The sequence below is a fragment of the Moschus berezovskii genome, chromosome 22 (assembly GCF_049115385.1).
Source record: "Moschus berezovskii isolate FMDL1 chromosome 22, NW_MosBer_1.0, whole genome shotgun sequence".
In the NCBI taxonomy this organism is placed as follows: Eukaryota; Metazoa; Chordata; class Mammalia; order Artiodactyla; family Moschidae; genus Moschus; species Moschus berezovskii.
The window spans coordinates 13,123,272-13,142,651 of record NC_142481.1 but is presented as its reverse complement, the minus strand read 5'-3'; the positions used below and the strand labels follow the sequence as shown (position 1 = coordinate 13,142,651).

General features: G+C 56.2%; 1 protein-coding gene across 2 annotated transcripts; it reads left to right on the top strand.

Annotated features, from left to right (window-relative positions):
- Positions 1-71: 71 nt before the first annotated feature.
- On the top strand, positions 72-19,125 carry BCKDHA (branched chain keto acid dehydrogenase E1 subunit alpha). 2 transcript variants are annotated; one of them, XM_055412083.2, is made up of 9 exons: positions 72-229; positions 9,167-9,352; positions 9,456-9,542; positions 13,276-13,384; positions 15,335-15,496; positions 16,852-17,058; positions 17,154-17,295; positions 17,522-17,693; positions 18,574-19,125. In XM_055412083.2, exons 1-9 carry the CDS (start codon positions 122-124, stop codon positions 18,742-18,744), a joined length of 1,344 nt encoding a protein of 447 aa, XP_055268058.1. In that variant the 5' UTR covers positions 72-121; the 3' UTR covers positions 18,745-19,125. The 2 variants fall into 2 exon arrangements, with proteins under 2 accessions (XP_055268058.1, XP_088686747.1); XM_088830621.1 differs by lacking the exon at positions 9,456-9,542.
- Positions 19,126-19,380: the final 255 nt, after the last annotated feature.

The following is a 19,380-nucleotide window of genomic DNA, read 5'->3' as shown; positions in this document are numbered from 1 at the left end:
GCAGAACTAGTAGCATAGGGTTTCTTGGCCGTGTGTTGCTGGCATTTGAGTCAGGCTTGTGAAGGGGCAGCCCCGGCCTCGCCGAGGAGAGGGGCGGATCTCTGAGGGATGGTCGGCCAAGATGGCGGTGGCGGCTGCGGCGGCGAGGGTTTGGAGGCCAGGTCGAGGCTTGGGACGGGCGGGCCTCCCGCTCCTGCGGCTGCTTGGGGCTCATGGACTGGCTAGATCTGTGAGTACGTGGGTCACCTGGGAGTTCTCTCCAAAGAGGCATAGGAATGTTTATGCCTTCTTCAGAGCGAGGGGGATCCCTTAGATCCCTGTAGGAAGTGAAGGAAGGGCTGTTAGAGAAGTGACGAGGGCTGGGAGAACCGCTTGGACAGGACATGCAAGGGAATAACTTCCACTTCCTTAGGAGAAGAAAAGCCAGGCAGCTCCTCTGTGACCTTAAGGAAGGGATAAAACTTGGAGAGAGCGAGGGAGTTTCTTAATTGCCGTCAATCCCCAGGGGAGGCCGCTTGGAGAACACAGGAGAAGGATGTGACCTCTCTCCTCAGGAGCTGGAGAAAATTGTGTTTGTAAGGGAAAGACTTTCTTCTCAATAAAGAGTCCACTTTCAAAGAGGAGTTGCCCTTTCTGGGGCTTTTATGGTGCCCCGTGTTTCTTTGCTTCAATTCTGATTTTTAAATAAACTGCGTAAAAAAAAAAAATCGTTCTGGGACATCCCTGGTGGTCCAGTGACTGAGACTCCGCGCTTCCAATGCAGGGGGCCTGGGTTTCATCCCTGATCAGGGAACTAGGTCCCACATGCCAGCAGTTAAAAGAATTCGCATGTCGCAACTAAAAATCCTGCATGCCACAACTGAGACCCAGTGCAGCCAAATAAATAAAGTACTTATAAAAAGTCGTGGATCCTGTGCCTCCGATATAGAGCGGTAGCCAAGGACCTTGTCGGTTTTGGTCACTCTAAGGAGGAGGTGATCAGTGAATATTTGTTGAACTAATGAGGGGAGAGGTCCTGGCAGAGCACTTAGTCCATATTTCTTAGAAACAGTGGAGAAATGCCTTGTTTCTTGTCAAAAGGAGCAGCTCCCCTTTAGATTCATGGTGCTAATGGCAGGCTCGCACAGCAGAAATGTAGGTGGGAACCACTGTTCGTTTAGAGGGAGAGAGGCAGGGGGCTGAGAAAAGCTGTGAACTGAGATTTTGCTTATAAGAGAGTAGTGGTTAAGATTGGCTCATGCTAAACCATGTGAGGCCATGTTCTGTAATCTGCCTTTTTCTAGCTCTGTAGCTTTGGGCAAGGGACTGCTCTTCTCTGGACCTGACTTTCCTCACTGTAAAATGCTAACAATGGTCACCTCGTAGAGTTGTTGTGAAAATTAAATATGTGAAGTGGTAAAAACTGGATCTGGCATATGAGGGCAGTTGGAGTGTTAGCCACTGTTGAAAGTGAGGTTGGAGGGAAGGGACAAAAACTCACCTCGGAGATGGGAGAAGAAGGGAGGTGACCTGGGAAAGGCCTGCATTGGTGAAGGCCTTGGTGGGAATTCTATCCAGACCTTGTGGGGTTGGGTCTGACCATCTGATCACCAAACCATTAGGAAGGGAATATGGAATCTGGGAAGAAGCTCTTGCTAGAGAGAGAAATGGGAGGAGGATGGGCTGTGAATAATGTGTGGGAAGACCTAAGAAGGGAGTCACTTGAAGCAGGTAATTTCAGAAAGGTTACTGGAGCAAGAGGAAGGTGGGAGAGTCCCTGCCTTTGGGCTGGTCTCTGTGGGGGTTTGGTTTTGATTTGAGCAGTCAGATCCTCCACAGCTCCATCCCTAGAGCCCATTGGTTGAGCCTGTGGAGTGAGGGTGAGCTTGACTGAGTGGGAGGAGGGAAAGGTCACTCATGGCTGATTAAATCTGCTTCCTTTCTGGCTCAGTTTCCTTGCTGCTGTTCCCTCTTGCCTTCCTCCCATGTTTTTTTTGAGTGAGGTCATTTGTTAGTGGGGAGGGAAGCAAGGGGCGGTGGTCTTTCATTATTTATTTGGCTGTACTGGGTCTTCCTAGCGGCATGAGGGAGCTAGTTCCCTGACCAGGCATCGAACCTGGGCCCCATGCATTGGGAACGTGGAGTCTTAGCCACTAGACCACTAGGGAAGTCTCTACGTATTTTGAAAGTCCCTGTTTCTTCTTCTTCACTTTAAATTATCTCACTTGTTTTTCTTAAGCGTAAAAAAAAACTTTTTTTTGGGGGAGGGAAAAGGAAGGAGTAGTAGCATTTACTCAAAGATCTGGGGCCTGGTGTGTCCAGTAGCAGCTTCCCTCATGACTCAGATGGTAAAGAACCCGCCTGCCAATGCAGGAGACACAGGTTTGATCCCTGCTTCAGGCAGATCCCCTGGAGAAGGGAATGGCAACCCACTCCAGTATTCTTGCCTGGAGAATCCCACAGAGGAGCCTGGCAGGCTGATTTTTTGTGATGATATCCACGTTGTTCAGTACGGTAGCCACTGACCACCCATGACTCCCGGGCCCTTGAAATGTGGCTAGTGTGACAGAGCACTTGAAGTTCTCATTTAACTTTCATGACTTTAAATAGCAAGAAGAGCGTGGTGGCGCCACATTGGATGATGCCGTTTTGGGCAGTCGAGGTGGAGCCAGGAGGGGTATCTCGGGGGCAGGTTGGGAGGCTGTGTCTCTGGAGGACTGGTTGGGCAGTTGGGGCTGGGGGGGGCTCCTCGTTCTCCGCCGCCGCAGCCCCGCCTGCCGTTTACTCACTCTGAGCCCTGCTGCCCTGGAGGCATGTGGCTGGCTCTGCCCTCGGTCCTGTTTCCAGCAGACGTTTTACCGTTCAGGGAGAAGAGAGGAAGGGAACCTGGTTGTCCCAGAGTCCTGAGTTGTTTTCTCAGCCACCGCCCCAAGAAGCTAGTGTGATCTTGATCAAGTCATTTTACTTCTCTGAGCTTTAGCAGGTGGGGTGACTAGAGTGCCTCCTGGGCGTCAGGAGGCACCTCAGAGCTGGGTCTGTGTGAATCATCAGTAAGGTTATTTCTCGGACCCTGCTGTTCAGCAGTGTGTCTGGGGCTCTAGGACTCCAGGGCCCTGTGCAGCATCTCCGCGTGGTTGGTGCCCAGAGTATATTGCAGCATGAGACCGTGGGAGTTCATCTCCCTCTTGGCTGGTGTCTTAATGAAGCACTTTATCACTGACAGGGCCAACTCACACCATTGTTATATTTAACACTGCAAGGTACGTACTGGTAGTTTTCTTCTGTTACGGGGGAGGAAACTGAGGCTCAGCTAGGTGAGGTCTGAACTTGGAGCCCTGGACTCCAGAACTGCCCAGAGGAGCAGGGGCAGGACTTGGGTTCAGGTCTTAGCACATCCTGCTTAGCCCAGACTGCATGCGCATCGTCAGCCTCTGCCGGGACTGGTGGCAAGGCAGGGTGCCCTCCCCTCCCTGCACTTCAGCTCCACTGGCATTTTCCCTTCCCTCGGGTGAGCTCCCACCGCCTCGGTAGAGATGTGGTCTTTCCAGTGTGGGCAGACAGGTCATCTCTTCAGAGAAGCTTTCCCGCCCCCGCCACCGGTCTCAATCTGTAGAACAGGGACAGTAGCAGTGCCTCTGGAGAGAGATGGTGAGGGTTAAAGGAAACGGTTCTTAGGAAGTACATGTGACATATCTAGGGCTTTCCTGGCAGCTCAGCAGGAAAGAATCCTCCTGCCAAGCAGGAGACTCCGGTTCAGTCCTTGGTTGGAGAAGATCCCCTGGAGAAGAAAATGGCAATATTCTTGCCTGGAAAACCCTGTGGACAGAGGAGCCTGGTGGGCTACCATCCATGGGGCCGCAAAGAGTCAGACTAAACCAGTACCACCACCCACACCATGCGCTCCATGAAGGCTCAAGAAATGGGAGCTGCTGTTTTTCTCCAGGGACAGTGACACTGGTGTGGCTCTGGCTGATGTAAAGCAAGGATGCATTACACCTTCAGTGACTTGGGGAGCTTAGTGCTACTAAACCCCCCATGTCCTTGAGGCCAGAAAAAGCCTGACCTGCCTCCACCATTCCCTGGCCTCCCCAGCCAGGCCCCCACCCCGCTCTGGCCCCCGGAAAGGGAGGCCGCTAATGAAGGCGCTAACATTCCTCAGCTGGAAGTAGAACCAGGGTTTAGCTCTCTTTGAGGGCAGTGTGTCTCAGATCCCAGAGAGCGCTGGCTGAGGTGACCTTAACCATCAGAGGACCTGGTTCCCTGGCCCCATCCACAGAGCCATCCCAGGCTGGACCCCACCATCCTCTCCAGCTTTCCTGTAGTGGTCAGGCTGCCTGGTTTCATATGCTGACGTCGCCGCTTCTGATCTCCTTGCATCGCGGACAAGTTGCCTAAACCCTCTGAGCCTCGGGGCCACCTCTCACGGCGGTGTGGTCGTGGTGCCCGCCTCGGGTTCAGTGGGACATGGACATCACACAGCACAGGCCTGCTGTGGCCCGGACGCAGGTCCTTAAGTGCTGTCATTAATGTGCCACAGCCAGATGGTCCCCATGGTGCCAGGGTCTCTCGTCCAGCCTCAGCCTTTTCCTTCCAGAGAATTGACATGTTTCCCCTATCCCAGTTTTTACCTGGCTCCCCGTGCTCGTTCTGCAGGCCTCAGCTTCCCTCTTCCTTTTCCCTGAGGCTTTTCCTCTTACACATGATACAGATAGTGAAAGGTTTCCTTCTCCAGGTATAGCAGGTGCTTTTTACCCGCCCACCACCAACTGTTAAAGTAGAAATTCTTCGTGGGTTCAGGGAGGCGGTCTCCTGCCCAATGTGACGTGACTGGAGAGCCAGGATTCAAGCACAGGCCGCTCAGCCCTCCAACTCTCACCCTATCTGACGTGTGTTGACGCTTCACGATCCTGCCTCCTCTGGGATCGCCCCTCCTGATTGTAACTCCTGTGTTCAGTGTACATCATCCATCTCTCCCCATCGTCTCCACTCCTCAGTTCAGAGCCTGACTTACAGCAAATAGTTACTGATGCCTTGTTTGACCACAGTAGCCATCAGGCACACTTGTTAGCTACTCATATTTGTCCAGCACTAGTTATATGCCAGGCACGAGGTCCTCTACACACAGGAGTTCTTAATATGCACACTAACCTTCTTTACACATGAGGAGACTGAGGGATCTGTAGTTCCACATCCCGGAAGCAGTGGTGGACTCGGAGTTCTTGTCCTTAACTATGGCGCTATGGTTCCCACAAGTACTGCCCCTTAGTACTTGTGCGGCAGACCTGGCCTTCTAGAGCATGTCTTGGTCCTGTGCTGGGAGAGGGCATGGCTTCAAGGCTTTGTGTAAGCCCGTGCAGTTTCTGCAGGATTCCACCAGGACAAACCCACCCATACCAAGAAGAAGGGAAAAATGGGTGGAGAGGCATATATCCTCTGCATGTGATTAACCACCCACCCCCACCCCCCACGATGGAGCCTTTCCTGAGGGCCAGCACTATGTGGAGCCCTCGGAAAGCTCATGGAGTCTCCACAGTACCCTTGGTGTGGGTACCACCTTCATCTCTACAGGCCCTGGATGCGGGGGCACCGCCGAGGCTCAGCTCCAGGGACAGTGCCCTGCCAGTAGCCCTCCAGCCTCTGGCGGCAGAGAGCCGTGCCCTGACTCGGGTTTGCTCTGAGCCCTGTGCCTCTGTCCTCCTGCATCCTGCTGGCCCCTGGCCTCCTGTCTTAGAGCCCCTCCTTGGAGTCGCCCCTGCACCTCAGTCTCCGGAGTGTCCACTGGGGCCCAGTGTGGAGTTAACCGTCTTGTCTGAGACACAGGCAGTCCTTCTCCCCAACTCCCCTTTCCCCAGTCTTCCCAAATGCCAGTCAGTTTCTCTTCCTAGATTTTGGTTTCCCCCCTTCTACCAGTTTTTGAGCATATAGTAGTTCCCACACCTGTGCTGAATGAGCCCTCTGCGTACCATATCTGAGGTACTGCTTGTAACCCTGTGCAGCCTTTTCACAGATGAAGAAATTCAGAGACACCGTGTTTTGCAGAGGGCTGTGCAGTGAGCTAAGAAATTGGAACCCAGGTTGGTCTGACTCCAGGCCAGTGAACTTAACCGCTTGTTCATGCGTTGGGTTGGTAATTCCCTGTTAAAGCGTGTGCCCTGTAAACCCACGTGGACATGCTCCCTGCCTCCGGAGCTCATGGTGTATGTTGGGGGGAGACAAGACACCTCCAGGTGGTCGGGAGGGTCCAGCCCGCGTGAGCACCCTGAAAGCAGGAACGTGGTCTGCAAGAGCCGAGCAGCTGCCCTGCTGTTGTCAGGCCTGGGCCTGCCCTGCCGTCGGAGCATAGTTTCCTTTATTTCCTCACCACCACAAATGCAGAGAAATGCACACTCATTCACATTCCCCCACTGGCCTCTTGGCCTCAGTTAAAGGAGGGAGGGTGGGGAACCCATTTATTCACCCACGTGTGAGACCCAGCTCAGGATGAACCCAGGAGTCGTTCTTCAGTCCCTCTGGGAAGTGAAGCCACAGTTAGCCAGCCAAGAGAGGACCCTGGGGACCTATGGGAAGTGGGCAGCTGGGGTGGGGAGACAGGGCTTGGGGGCCTGGCTGTCAGCCCTGCCCAGGTTTGAAGCCCAGTCACGACTTACTTGACTGGTTTAGCTCTGGGGCCTGGTACAGAACGTGATATTACCGCCCTGAGCCTCAGCTTCCTCATCTGAAGGGCAATAGTAAGTACCCTCTGCCTCCGGGACGTGCTCTGAGGACTCGGTGAGGGTTGTGTCTAGGGACTTTAGCCTGGTATCCTGCTTGGGTAACTTAATAAAGGGGCTCTGTTGCAACGCTGAGATGGTTCGAGGCTGTCTAACTGGAGAGCTGAGAAATGGAATTGATTCTTCTCCTGATGCGCATGTGGGCTTCTGGGCTTTCCTCTGCCAGGCCTCCTCTGAGCTGGGGACTGCGATGTTTCCCACAGGACTCCTCCCCAGTTCCACAGATACATGCCACTCCTCACGTTCTGCCTTTTGCCTATTCTGCCTTGCTTGCATGCTAAGTCACTTCAGTCATGTCCGACTCTTTGGGACCCCATGGACTGTATGTAACCAGCTAGGCTCCTATGTCCATGGGATTCTCCAGGCAAGAATCAGTTCAGTTCAGTTCATTTGCTCTGTCGTGTCCGACTCTTTGTGACCCCATGGACTGCAGCACACCAGGCTTCCCTGTCCATCACCAACTCCCGGAGCTTGCTCAAACTCATGTCCATTGAATCAGTGATGCCGTCCAACCATCTTATCCTCTGTCGTCCCCTTTTGCCTTCAGTCTTTGCCAACATCAGGGTCTTTCCCAGTGATTCAGTTCTTTGTATCAGGTGGCCAAAGTATTGGAGCTTCAGCTTTAATATCAGTCCCTCCAATGAATATTGAGGACTGATTTTCTTTAGGATGGACTGGTTGAATCTCCTTACAGTCCAAGGGACTCTCAAGAGTCTTCTCCAACACCACGGTTCAAAAGCATCAATTCTTTGGCACTCAGCTTTCTTTATAGTCCAACATTCACATCCATACATGACTACCGGAAAAACCATAGCTTTGACTAGATAGACCTTTGTTGGCAAAGTAATGTCTCTGCTTTTTAATATGCTGTCCAGGTTGGTCATAGCTTTTCTTCCAAGGAGCAAGCGTCTTTTAATTTCATGGCTGCAGTCACCGTCTGCAGTGATTTTGGAGCCAAGAAAATAGTCTCTGTTTCCATTGTTTCCCCATTTATTTGCCATGAAGTGATGGGACCGGATATCATGGTACTTGTTTTTTGAACGTTGAGTTTTAAGCCAGCTTTTTCAGTCTCCTCTTTCACTTTCATCAAGAGACTGCTCAGTTCCTCTTTGCCTTTTGCTGTAAGGGTGGTGTCATCTGCATATCTGAGGCAGAATACAGGCAAGAATACTGGAGTGGATTGCCATGCCCTTCTCCAGGGGATCTTCCCAACCCAGGGATCAAACCCACGTCTCTTACATCTCCCATATCGTCAGGCGGATTCTTTACCACTAGAGCCACCTGGGAAGCCCGCGTGTTCTGTTACCCTGGCCACGAATGCTCCTTTCCTGACTCCTAGATATCCTTCAGGTCCCAGCTTTCACATCACTTCCTCAGGGGAACTGTCCCCTCTTTCCAGTCTGCTCTCACCCCACAGCTTCTCCTGGAAGAACACACATCACCCTCGGCCCCCCCCGGTGTTACTTGTTGGGGATCTGTCTTCCCTGCTGCGTGGCAGGTGCAGGTGTCTTGCCTCTCTTAGGTCCCCACAGACCAGCACAGGCCATGGAATGAAGCAGGTGCTCAAATATTTGTTGAATGAGTCAGTCTGGGCTCCTGGAGGAGGTTAGGACTGGAGAGGGCAGCGAAGCGTGTGGAGCTCTCTGCCAGGTGATGGGGGAGGAGGCTTTCTAGTGTAGATGAGAGCAGAGATGTGGTGGTAGAGACGAGGATCAGCATTACTTCGCACCTTCACGATAGGTACAAATGCTCTGCTCACCGTTTTATACGTGTGCTTTTGTCTAAGCCTCCCAGCATTTCCATGAGGTGTTCTCCATGTTACTGGTGAGAAAGGGGAGACTTGAGGAGGGAGACCCTCATTCCCATGGTCACACCTAGGGATTTGAGCCTAGGCAGGCTGACTTTTAAGGGCTCCCAGACATAAACTCCAAGCTGAGAGACTGGCTTCGAGTGGTCTCCTTGTGGGTAGAGGGGTCGGTGAAGAGCACACCTGGGGAGTGAGTGGGTGTGTGTGTGGGGGGGGTCACGGTGGGAGATGAGAGGAGGCAGTAGTTGCGGTCAGCCTTGAAAGTCCTTGAATGCCAGGAGAGGAATTTGGGCGTCTGATAATTACAGCTACCAGTTCCTGAGCCACCTGCCACTTTATTAGATCATTTAAGCTTTACTGCAACCTTGTGTGATAGATACTTTGATTTTCACCCCGGTTTTACAGCCGAGGAGCCGAGACACAAGGCAGTTATAGGAACCTGCCCAAGGTCATACCCTGGGAAGGTGATGGAGCAGGAAATCAGACCCTGTGTGTCAGGCTCCAGAGTCCACCATGGCCTGGCGGCTGCACCACCAACAATACTGCCTGTCACCACAGGGAACCTCTGCTGCTCCTGACTGGGGTGTTCCCGTCAATCCTCTCTCCCCAGTACCCCCGCAGGTGGCAGCGACAGCAGCACTTCTCGTCCCTGGATGACAAGCCGCAGTTCCCAGGGGCCTCAGCGGAGTTCATAGACAAGCTCGAATTCATCCAGCCCAATGTCATCTCCGGGATCCCCATCTACCGTGTCATGGACCGGCAGGGCCAGATCATCAACCCCAGCGAGGATCCCCACGTAAGAGGCCACCTCCCCCTGTCCCCGTGTCCCCCATGCCCAAGCCCCTTGCCCATCTCTCTGGCCCCAGCTGGCCCGTGTTTGTCTGCGCCTCTGTCTGCAGCTGCCCCAGGAGAAGGTGCTCAAGTTCTACAAGAGCATGACCCTGCTCAACACCATGGACCGCATCCTCTATGAGTCCCAGAGGCAGGTGCGTGGGATGGGCTGGGGCGGGGGCCTGGGATCACCTGAGGGCCTGCCCACCCTGCCTGTGTCTGGGCCAAAAGACAGCACCCAAAGAAGGGGGAGTGGAATGGGGATCCCTGTCTTGTGGTCCTTAGAACTCCTGGGGTTCTCCTGGGGCTCTGGAGGAAGAGGATGAGGGGCGGTCCTGCCCCAGGGCAGAAGGCTGAACCGGATCACAGGAAGCCTGTTGTCTACTGGGCTGGGGCTTAGCTGTGCTGGGGCGGGAAGACAGAAGACTGGATGGCCCTTCCTCTCAGACACTCACAGTCCTGAGAACAGGGTGACCCTCGGCACTTCCTGGAGCGCCTGTGTCTAGTGTGCTGTGGAGGGACACTCAGCAGTGTTAGCTTCAGCAGACAGAGACCAAGGCACAGCAGTGTCAGCAGAGAGGGGGCTTGTTGACTCGAATACCTGCAAGTGTACAAGGCCCTGTTTCAGGCACGGCTGGACCCGGGGACTCAAAAAATGTTATCAAACCTGTTTCTCTCTCTGAGTGTCTTTTCCACTCTTCCTTTGCCTTGGCTTCGCTCATGCTCAAGCCGCAGTGGTCTCTGGAAGCTCCAGGCTCACAGAGACGGGGCAGTGAAAGGGTTCAGGCTGCGGGCTCTGGAGCAGGACTGCAGTCGGAGTCCTCATTCTGTCACCCTCTAGCTTTGTGATCCTGAGAAAGGTGCTCAGCCTCCCAGGGCTTCAGTTTGCTGGTCTCTAGCCACTTTACCGGAGAAGGCAATGGCACCCCACTCCAGTACTCTTGCCTGGAAAATCCCATGGACGGAGGAGCCTGGTGGGCTGCAGTCCATGGGGTCGCGACTGAACGACTTCACTTTCACTTTTCACTTTCACACATTGGAGAAGGAAATGGCAACCCACTCCAGGGTTCTTGCCTGGAGAATCCCAGGGACGGGGGAGCCTGGTGGGCTGCCGTCTATGGGGTCGCACAGAGTCGGACATGACTGAAGCAACTTAGCAGCAGCAGCAGCTACTTTATGGGGTTGCTGCGAGGACTGATGATGGTGTACATAATAGCCTGAGAAATAGTGAAACTGACATTTTTCATGGATACCAGCCTTGCAGTTATTATCTTCTCTACTTAGCAATGGAAAGAGTGTCTGGTCCCTAACGTTCCAGCAGAAGGCCCAGGGCTGATGCTTACTGGCCAGGCTTTGGTCACAGACAGATTCCTCTTTGAACCAACCCGTGAGATTGACCAGCCGGGCCAGGGCTGTGTGCCCATGCCTGGGAACCATGGGAGCAGAGGCCTGGAGTCTGTCCTTCCTGGGCTGCAGAGACTTAAGAGCAGGGGCACGGGGTTCCTGTTAGAAAAGTGGGAGAATGCAGGGCAGGCTGGCCCTCAGCTTCCACCACCCCTGCTGGGTCAGAAGTGGGGATGGGCTTGGGAATCTGCACTTGTATCAAGTCCCCAGGTGACCCCACTGTGGACTGAAGCCTGAGGCCTACCAAGGACAGTTCCAAGCAGATCATGTGGGCAACCAGCTCGCAGCAGTGCTGTGTGTGGGTTCTCCACCCTGCCCAGAAACTTCCCTTGGCTCCTGTCGTCCACACGATCAAGACCGGCCCTTCCTGTCTGCCTTGTCTCCCGGTGTGGTGCTCAGCCATCTGCTCCCCTCTGCACAGCCTCAGGGCCAGGCTCCACCTCCCATGCGCTCTTTCATGGGCTCCTTCCTGCCCCTGGATTGACTGTGCATATAGGACCTTTGGAACCTGATGACATGGGCCCAAGGCACGACTGTGACTTTAGGCAGATGGTTTTTCTTGTCTTTGCCTCAGTTTCTTTAGTGTATTAGAGAAAAAAAGTAGAAATAGCAAGAGAACACCTGCCACAAGGTGGGAGTGGGAGTTCCGTGAGACCCACACATCAGGCCACTTGGCCATTGGCCAACATTGGGAACCCTCAGTAAGATCAGCTCGGCCATCAGGTTCCAGCCTTTATTAGCTAGGATGACACTCAGCTGTAAGTAGCAGACAGCCCTCCCTCAACACCCCCAAATCCTGACAAAAATAAAGGCAGTAGTTTAAACAGATGAGTAGTTTCCTTCTCTTGCATAAAAGAAGCGTGGAAACAGGTGGTCAGGACTGATATGGCACAGTGTTGCTGGACGCCCGGCGCTGGCCTCGAGCCGCTAGGGCCCCTCGGGAACCAAGTGGCTGCTGGAGCCCTCCATCACGGCTTACCCCAGGCAGGAAGCAGAAGGAAGGTGGAAGGTCAGACACAGCACTGTCCAGCTATCTCCCCACACCCACATTCATTGAACTTTCTAGGTAGTCCCACTAAATAACAGCACGGGTGTCACTGGTCACTCGCAGCTGCCAGGGACGCTGAGAAAGTAGTCCGTTAGTCTGGGCATTTGCTGCCGGTGGTGCAGTGAGGCCTGTTAGTAGAGAAGAGGCATCGGGTGCTGGGTGGGCGGCCAGTGACTGCTGCCACTAGCCCAGGTCTGTTTGCTCAGGATTCCCCCCTCAGCCTCCTCCCCACGCCAGCCTTGAGGCCCAGCCAAGCACTCAGCATCCACCCACTTGCTTGGCACCGGGCAGTCAATTAACTTTTAATTGGCTCCCCACTTGGAAGCAAGTATTAATCACCGGTTCCCAGATTGTGATGGGAGGCTCGGCCTGTGGGACACGAGGCCTGGGCACAGGGCATTCTGCAGAGCCCGACCTGACTGCCTGTTTTACCTTCCCTGCAGTCCTGCTTACCACCCTTCTCTGTGCCAGGGTTCCTGGGTCTCCAGCCAGGCTTCACCTCTTAGCCCCAGATCTACTTCTCACCCTGGCTGTCCCTCACCGATTTCAGCCTGTCCAGACTTGACCTCAGCACCTTCCTCCCAGGCTTGCTCCCCTTCCTCCCTTAGGCCATTTCTCAGTGATTGGTGCCACCATCCAGCCATTCACCCAAGCTGGAGACCCGCAGTGCTCCCCATCCCTTCCAGTCCCCTTGCTCTCGCTTCCCCTCTCATTCTCTCTGTCCTTAGGTCTTCAATTAGAAATCCATTCTGCTCAGTACCCAAGTCAGGAACCCAGACTTCTTGCCTTTCTGCTACATCATCTTGGGCGGCTTGACCTTCCTGTAATTGTTGCCTCGTGTTCACAAGGTGGCTGCCACAGCTCCAGGCTTCACGGCTCTGCAAAGTGGGGAAACGGCTGGCAGCACTGCAGTGATCTTTTATCGAGAAAGCAAAAGCAGACTTCCACTTGTCTGGCTAGAACTGGGTCCGGTGGCCACTTCTGACCATAAGGGAGGCTGGGGACCTGCTTTTCCAGGCCCTGGGATTGAGGGATTCAGGAAGGGGGAGTCACCTTGGGCACTGGTGTATCCAGCAAGCAGGTGCCTCTCTCTATCCAACCTTGCCGCCCCCCCGCCACACTTTACATCCCAGCCCTTCTGGCCTCCCGGCCTTTGTTGTCGGCTCTCTGGAAACCACCATCCCCACGTTTGCTCACCTTAGGCCTTGCTCCATGATGCCTCTCCATGGTGGAGTGGGTACACCTTCAGCTTCCATCACCCTGGCTCTGACCAACCTGGCACTTCTTCCATGGAGGCAGGCATGCCAGCATGGCCTGGCCCCGAGCCGGCCTTCAGGAAGCATCTGCTGAATCACAGAGTCAGCAGACAGTCAGCATTTGGATACTCTTCTGTTGTTGCCCAGCCTCGCTGAACCCGGGCGCCCCTCTTCCCCCAGGGCCGCATATCCTTCTACATGACCAACTATGGTGAAGAGGGGACGCACGTGGGGAGCGCGGCAGCCCTGGACGACACAGACCTGGTGTTTGGCCAGTACCGGGAGGCAGGTACGTCTGACCTTAGCCAGGCCCTATGAAGTGGGCCCTGGATCTGTGGTCTCCGTGGAGACAGGTCAGGCTCAGTCCCGCCTGCTCAGAAGGCGAGGCCTACATTAGTAGTGTGCCCTTCTGTGAGCAGCATGGTGCCAGGGAAGCCTGGGGGTGCTTCACCTCCGAGAGGCCTGGCGATACTGTAGTTAAGCACCTGTGCCCCTAACCTTTCCATGCCCTGCTGGTGACTGGTTGTCAGATTTGGGGCAAGTCACTTCCATTCTCTGAGCCTCATTTTTCTCAGAAATAGAGATTACGATGGGGTAGCGACCCTTGCGTGGTGGGGCTGCCGGGAGCCTGCAGTGAGGGCAGGCTGGGGTGCGGGACCCCCATCCACATGTGCAGGGCTCTGCCAGCCTCTCTACAGGTGCCGGGTCACTCACCCAGCAGAAGCAGATGAATGGTGTGTTCTAACCACTTCTAAGTGAACGAGGGAGAGGATGGAAGGATCACAGACTCGGGATGAAGAAGACGGACGAGCGTTTAGGAGAGACGGGGGGGAGAGGGGAGCTGAAGCTGGGGGTTCCAGAGCAGTTGGCATGGGGACCCAGCAGGAGAGCCCCTTCTGCCCCTTCCCCTTAGGTGTTGCACGATCCTGGGCAGGTTGCTTAATGCGCCTTGCCTCACGTTGCTCAGCTCACGTCCGTACCGTGCGGGATGCAGACCCCTCCCAAGACGGTTTCACTGGGCAGACGACACAAAGCCCTCAGCACAGGGCATACGGTGCAGAATAAGCCCTCAAAGTTGGAGGCGATGCTGTGGCCATGGCCTTGCACCCTGAACAGCTCTTCAGGGAGGTGTGGCCTGGCCAAGGTGGCTGTCCAGACCCTGGACCAGCTGGCATGGCCGTCTCCTCTCAGATTGTCTCCTCTCTCAGCTGCACTAGACCCCCCTCCCCCACACTCTCTGGGAGGACAGACGCCCCATGATAATGACTCTGGTTCAGCATCATTAGATTTCCCCGGGTGCTGGACCACAAACCAGGCCCTGCCAGGTTGGCCAAGTGCTTCCCGCTGTTTTTGCCGAGGGGATCTCTCTGGGGAGGGCTCCAGGCAGGGCCTGGCATTGTGGGCGCCAGCTGGGCTCTGCACACAGGGGCCATTAGGGCCCTGGCCACCTCTGCAGGACTGAGCCGTCCTGCCCGGGTCCTGGAACGCCCTGCGTCCCGGCAGCTGCAGGAGGCACCTGTGAGGGGCAGGAGGAAAGGCCGACCCCGCTTGCCCATCCTGACTGGGCAGCTGCTCGTCTGGCTGACTCGGTGTCTCCCGCCTCTGACGTGGGGAGAACAAGGGTGCTAAGCATGGTGGTGCTCCCAGAGAGCCTGTCTCCGTTCCCATCACAGTGGAGCAGAGGCCCCTGCCAGCCTCGCGTTGGAGGGGCTGCATGGGGCCCCCGCCAGCCCCGCCAGCCGGGTGGTGTGAAGCCCGGGTCAGAGAGGTGTGTGCTTGTGGCTTTTGATGATGAGATAGGTGTCCACCAGGGGTTTTCCTGCTGAGAACAGATGTGAATGCTTCCTCCCTTAGTCCAGGAGTCGTGAACATGGCCCATACGTTTATTGGGTTCGTATGAGATTTGTTTTTTTAAGTAAATGAATTAGAGGAACACTTAAAAATCAGGTAGCTTCTCAAAAGAAAAAAACAGGCAAGCTGAATTTCTCCTTCTTTTGAAAAATGAAACCATGTGGCCTTCCCGAGCAGAGGTCAGTTGGTCTGAACAGCAGCCTCCCCGTGGAGCCAGGCCTTTCTGTGCACCGTCCCTGTGAGCATCTGAATGTGCCTTCCCTGCTCTACTCCAGCTCCCTCGCCAGCAGGGGGGTGGGGCCTGGTGGCGGGTGAGGGGGTAGCCTTCTGGGGTTGGCCTGCCCTGCCCCCCATACCACCCTCCAGAGTAACCCTCCTCCCGCTCCAGGTGTGCTCATGTACCGGGACTACCCCCTGGAGCTGTTCATGGCCCAGTGCTATGGCAACGTGAGTGACCTGGGCAAGGGGCGCCAGATGCCCGTCCACTACGGCTGCAGGGAGCGCCACTTCGTCACCATCTCCTCCCCACTGGCCACGCAGATCCCCCAGGGTGAGAACGCGCGCAGGCCCGGTACACACAGACTGACGACCTTCCCTCCTCGGGCCCTCACCCCCTCCACCGGGGCCTCCTGGTGGGCGCAAGGACCGAGCGCTGCTCTGGGCTCTAGACTTACAAGACCCTCTCTCTGGGACCCTCGTGGGAGGGCTCTGGTGGCGTTCAGCAGGCGCAGTCACACTGTTTCCCATGCTTGTGCCCACCTCGTGTCTGTTCACCTGCACGGCCAGCCGTGTGGAACTGAGTGTGTGCCAGGTTCCTCGCTAAAGGTCACTGGCGGGTTGCAAGAGGAGTTGGCTCTCATGCTGTGGACCAGGAGGCTCCAGAGCCCAGGTTCTCTACCCCAGCCCTGGTCTTCCTCTGCCCTCGGAGTCTGACTCCCCCCGAAGCTGACTCTGGAAGCGCACGATGCTTAGTGCAGCCGGTGTGACTTCTGTTAAAGATGATCGCTGTGAAGCAGACCCGCTTGGGGCTAGGCCTGCAGCCACACAGTGCAAAGACAAGGCCAGTCCGCTCCAGGGCAGACCCTTGAGCTGATGTGTGCAGGGTTTAGCAGAGTGCCAGGCACATTCGCCCCTCGTGAGTGTTACATACCTGAGAACAAGAGCGGTCTGTGTCTGCGGTGGGGGGTGGGCAGGGCAGCCTGGGGTGGAGGCAGCATTTTCACTGATCTGCATTCCGTAGAATCTCCATAAGGTGCGACCGGGCCCTCCCCTTCCGTTTGGGTGAGCGGTTTAGTCGGTCAGTTGGCTATGTCTGGGGTCCATGTGGTGTGCTGGACACCCTTCTAGGTGCAGTGAACAGAGGCAGCAAAACCCTGAGGCCTCCTGGTGCTAACCCTGGTGGGGGAGATGGACGGCATCCGGAGCAGATAACCCGTGGAGTATGTCAGGGGTCATAAGGCCTACAGGGAAAATGGCCCGGGTGTGATACGGCCTCTTGACTTTTGAGCGCACTTGGACCCACAGTGGACCCCTGCTGGGGGAGGAAGAGGAGCAAGTCCCTGGTCGGCCTGGCTCAGGGTTTACTGGAGGGTAATGAGGGGTGGGGGAGGCTGCTCAGGCATGCAGGGGAGAGGTGGGGCTGGGATCACCAGGGTGAACTGAAGAAGAGGCCGAGTTTTAACTCCCATTTTGGAGGTGGAGCAGGTGTGGGAATGACCGGACTCAAAGACGCTGAAGGCTTTGGCCTGAGGGGTTGGAAGGGTGGAGCTGCCGTCAGCTGAGGGGAGAGGACCAGGTGGGGCAGCTTCTCGGGGGCTCAGGTGTTTTCTTCCTGAGCCCCAGAGGCCCGGGTCGGGGAACAGGGGTGTGAGCGCAGGTGAGACGCGCATGTCTCTGCTCCTGCAGCTGTCGGGGCGGCCTACGCGGCCAAGAGGGCCAATGCCAACAGAGTGGTCATCTGTTACTTCGGAGAGGGGGCGGCCAGCGAGGGGGACGCCCACGCTGGCTTCAACTTCGCCGCCACCCTCGAGTGCCCCATCATCTTCTTCTGTCGGAACAACGGCTACGCCATCTCCACGCCCACCTCAGAGCAGTACCGCGGGGACGGCATCGGTGAGGGCCCTGCTGGACGCCCCTCCCCACCCTGTCCCTCCCGGCTCAGGTCTCAACTGAGCCCTGGGGCCTGGCCGGCCTCTCTGTCCCCACAGCGGCTCGAGGCCCCGGGTACGGCATTCTGTCCATCCGCGTGGACGGCAATGATGTGTTTGCCGTGTACAATGCCACCAAGGAGGCCCGGCGGCGGGCCGTGGCGGAGAACCAGCCCTTCCTCATTGAGGCCATGACCTACAGGTACCTGCTGGCTGCCCCCATCATCCCCCAACCGTGACAGCCTGTCCCCAGCTCTTCCCCCTTGTTGGTCACTGTCCCCCGCCACTGCACCACGCCATCGCCCCGTACCCTCTGGCCTCTTCTGGCCTTTATTCCATTCCCACTCCTTTGCTCCTAGTCTAGCCCTGCCCTCTTGACCCTTGCCTGCAGGGCCGCAGCCTGACCTGGGCCTCCCCTCCCCCTGTAGGATCGGGCACCACAGCACCAGTGACGACAGCTCGGCGTACCGCTCAGTGGACGAGGTCAACTACTGGGACAAGCAGGACCACCCCATCTCCCGGCTGCGGCATTACCTGCAGAGCCGCGGCTGGTGGGACGACGAGCAGGAGAGGGCTTGGAGGAAGCAGTCCCGCAAGAAGGTGAGGCAGGGCCTCCCCGCCCCAGGACCACGTTCCAGGATGATGCTTCCTAAGGGACGCTGCACGAATGGAGAGGCTGGGGCGTTGTTCGTTGTTGTTCAGTCGCTTGGTCACAGCTGACTCTCTCGTGACCCCATGGGCTGTAGCCCACCAGGCTCCTCTGTCCATGGGATTTCCCTCGCAGGAATACTGGCCTATTCCTTCTCCAAGGGATCTTCCCAACCCAGGGATTGAGCCCACATCTCCTATACTGGCAGGAGGGTTCTTTTCCATTTACCACCAGGGAAGCCCAGCTGTGGGGCGTGGTGGGGAATGCCATGGAATGGAGTCTTGGGGATAGCCTGATGTCACGGTGCCCAGACACGTGCACCTTGGCCACGTCCCCACAGATGTCTGGCCCCAGTTCTTTCATCCCTGAGGAGGGATACTGGGTGCCTGCCTCAGAAGCTTGTCTGAGGCCTTGCACTTACTCCAAATGCAGTTTAAGTGTCCACCAGAGTCTGTGCACTGCCCTCCTCAGCCCTGGGCACCAAGTGCCAGGGACATTGCAGCCCAGTGGGCAGGACGGACCCTGGTGCTGGGCAGCATGCGCTTCCTGACTTTGTCATCATGGACACGTCCTTCTCTTTGCCTCGCTTATCCTCACCCGAGTTGCCCGCTGCTTAAGGCTGCTAAGAGGCCGAGATGATTCTGTTCTCTTAGTGCAGCGCCTGGTTCCACTAAGGATGGAGAAGCTGGGGTTGGTGATGTTAGCTGTCACCACTGTTACGATGATTATTTCCATCATCTGCGTGGAACTTGAGGCTCAGGGGGTCCCACAGGAAGAGGCAGGTTCCTGGGTGAGGGATCGGCAGCCTGTCTACTGCCCCTTGTCTCCCAGGTAATGGAGGCCTTTGAGCAGGCTGAGCGGAAGCTGAAGCCCAACCCCAACCTGATCTTCTCGGACGTGTATCAGGAGATGCCTGCCCAGCTCCGCAAGCAGCAGGAGTCTCTGGCACGTCACCTCCAGACCTATGGCGAACACTACCCGCTGGACCACTTCGAGAAGTGAGGCCACTCGTCCCCAAGTGAGCCCCCACAGCCCTTGGGGTAGTGCCTCAACCACCCCAAGAGGCAGCCCCAGTTAGAGGGGCAGACAGGAGTAGCAGGGTGCCAGCTTACTCAGACAGCTGCCCCCAACACACTCAGGAGGCAGGCAGTACTTGAGGCGGCGTCTGCTCCGCTAGGCTGTTACACCGGGGGGGTCCTTGGTCAACCCCTTCTCTGCCCTGAGTTACACGGTCTTCTCCCAGGGGCTGGGCGAGGGCACCTCTGGGACTGGACACCCCTGAGGGCTGGGCTAGATGTGGCTGGTCAGTCTGTGGAACTTGACTCAGAATGAGAGGTCAGCGCGCAGTGAATAAACTGTGTCTCTGTGTTTGGCTCTCTGTCACCTCTGGTTTCTGTCTCCTGGAGTGGGGGCGTGGGAGGTGAGGCCAGCGTGGCTGGCCTGGGACTCCCCTAGCTCCTCCATTGGAGATGAGTAAAGCCAAGGCTGTTGAGCTGTCGTCTTCCTCCAGAGACTTTGACAAGCTGAAGGGTCAGCTTCAGCGAATAGCATGGGGATGGGGTCCTCCAGAGATGACCTCTGGTCTCCTGAAGAACGGGTCAGAGCTGGTATCCAGCATGATGGCTAGGCCATTAGAGC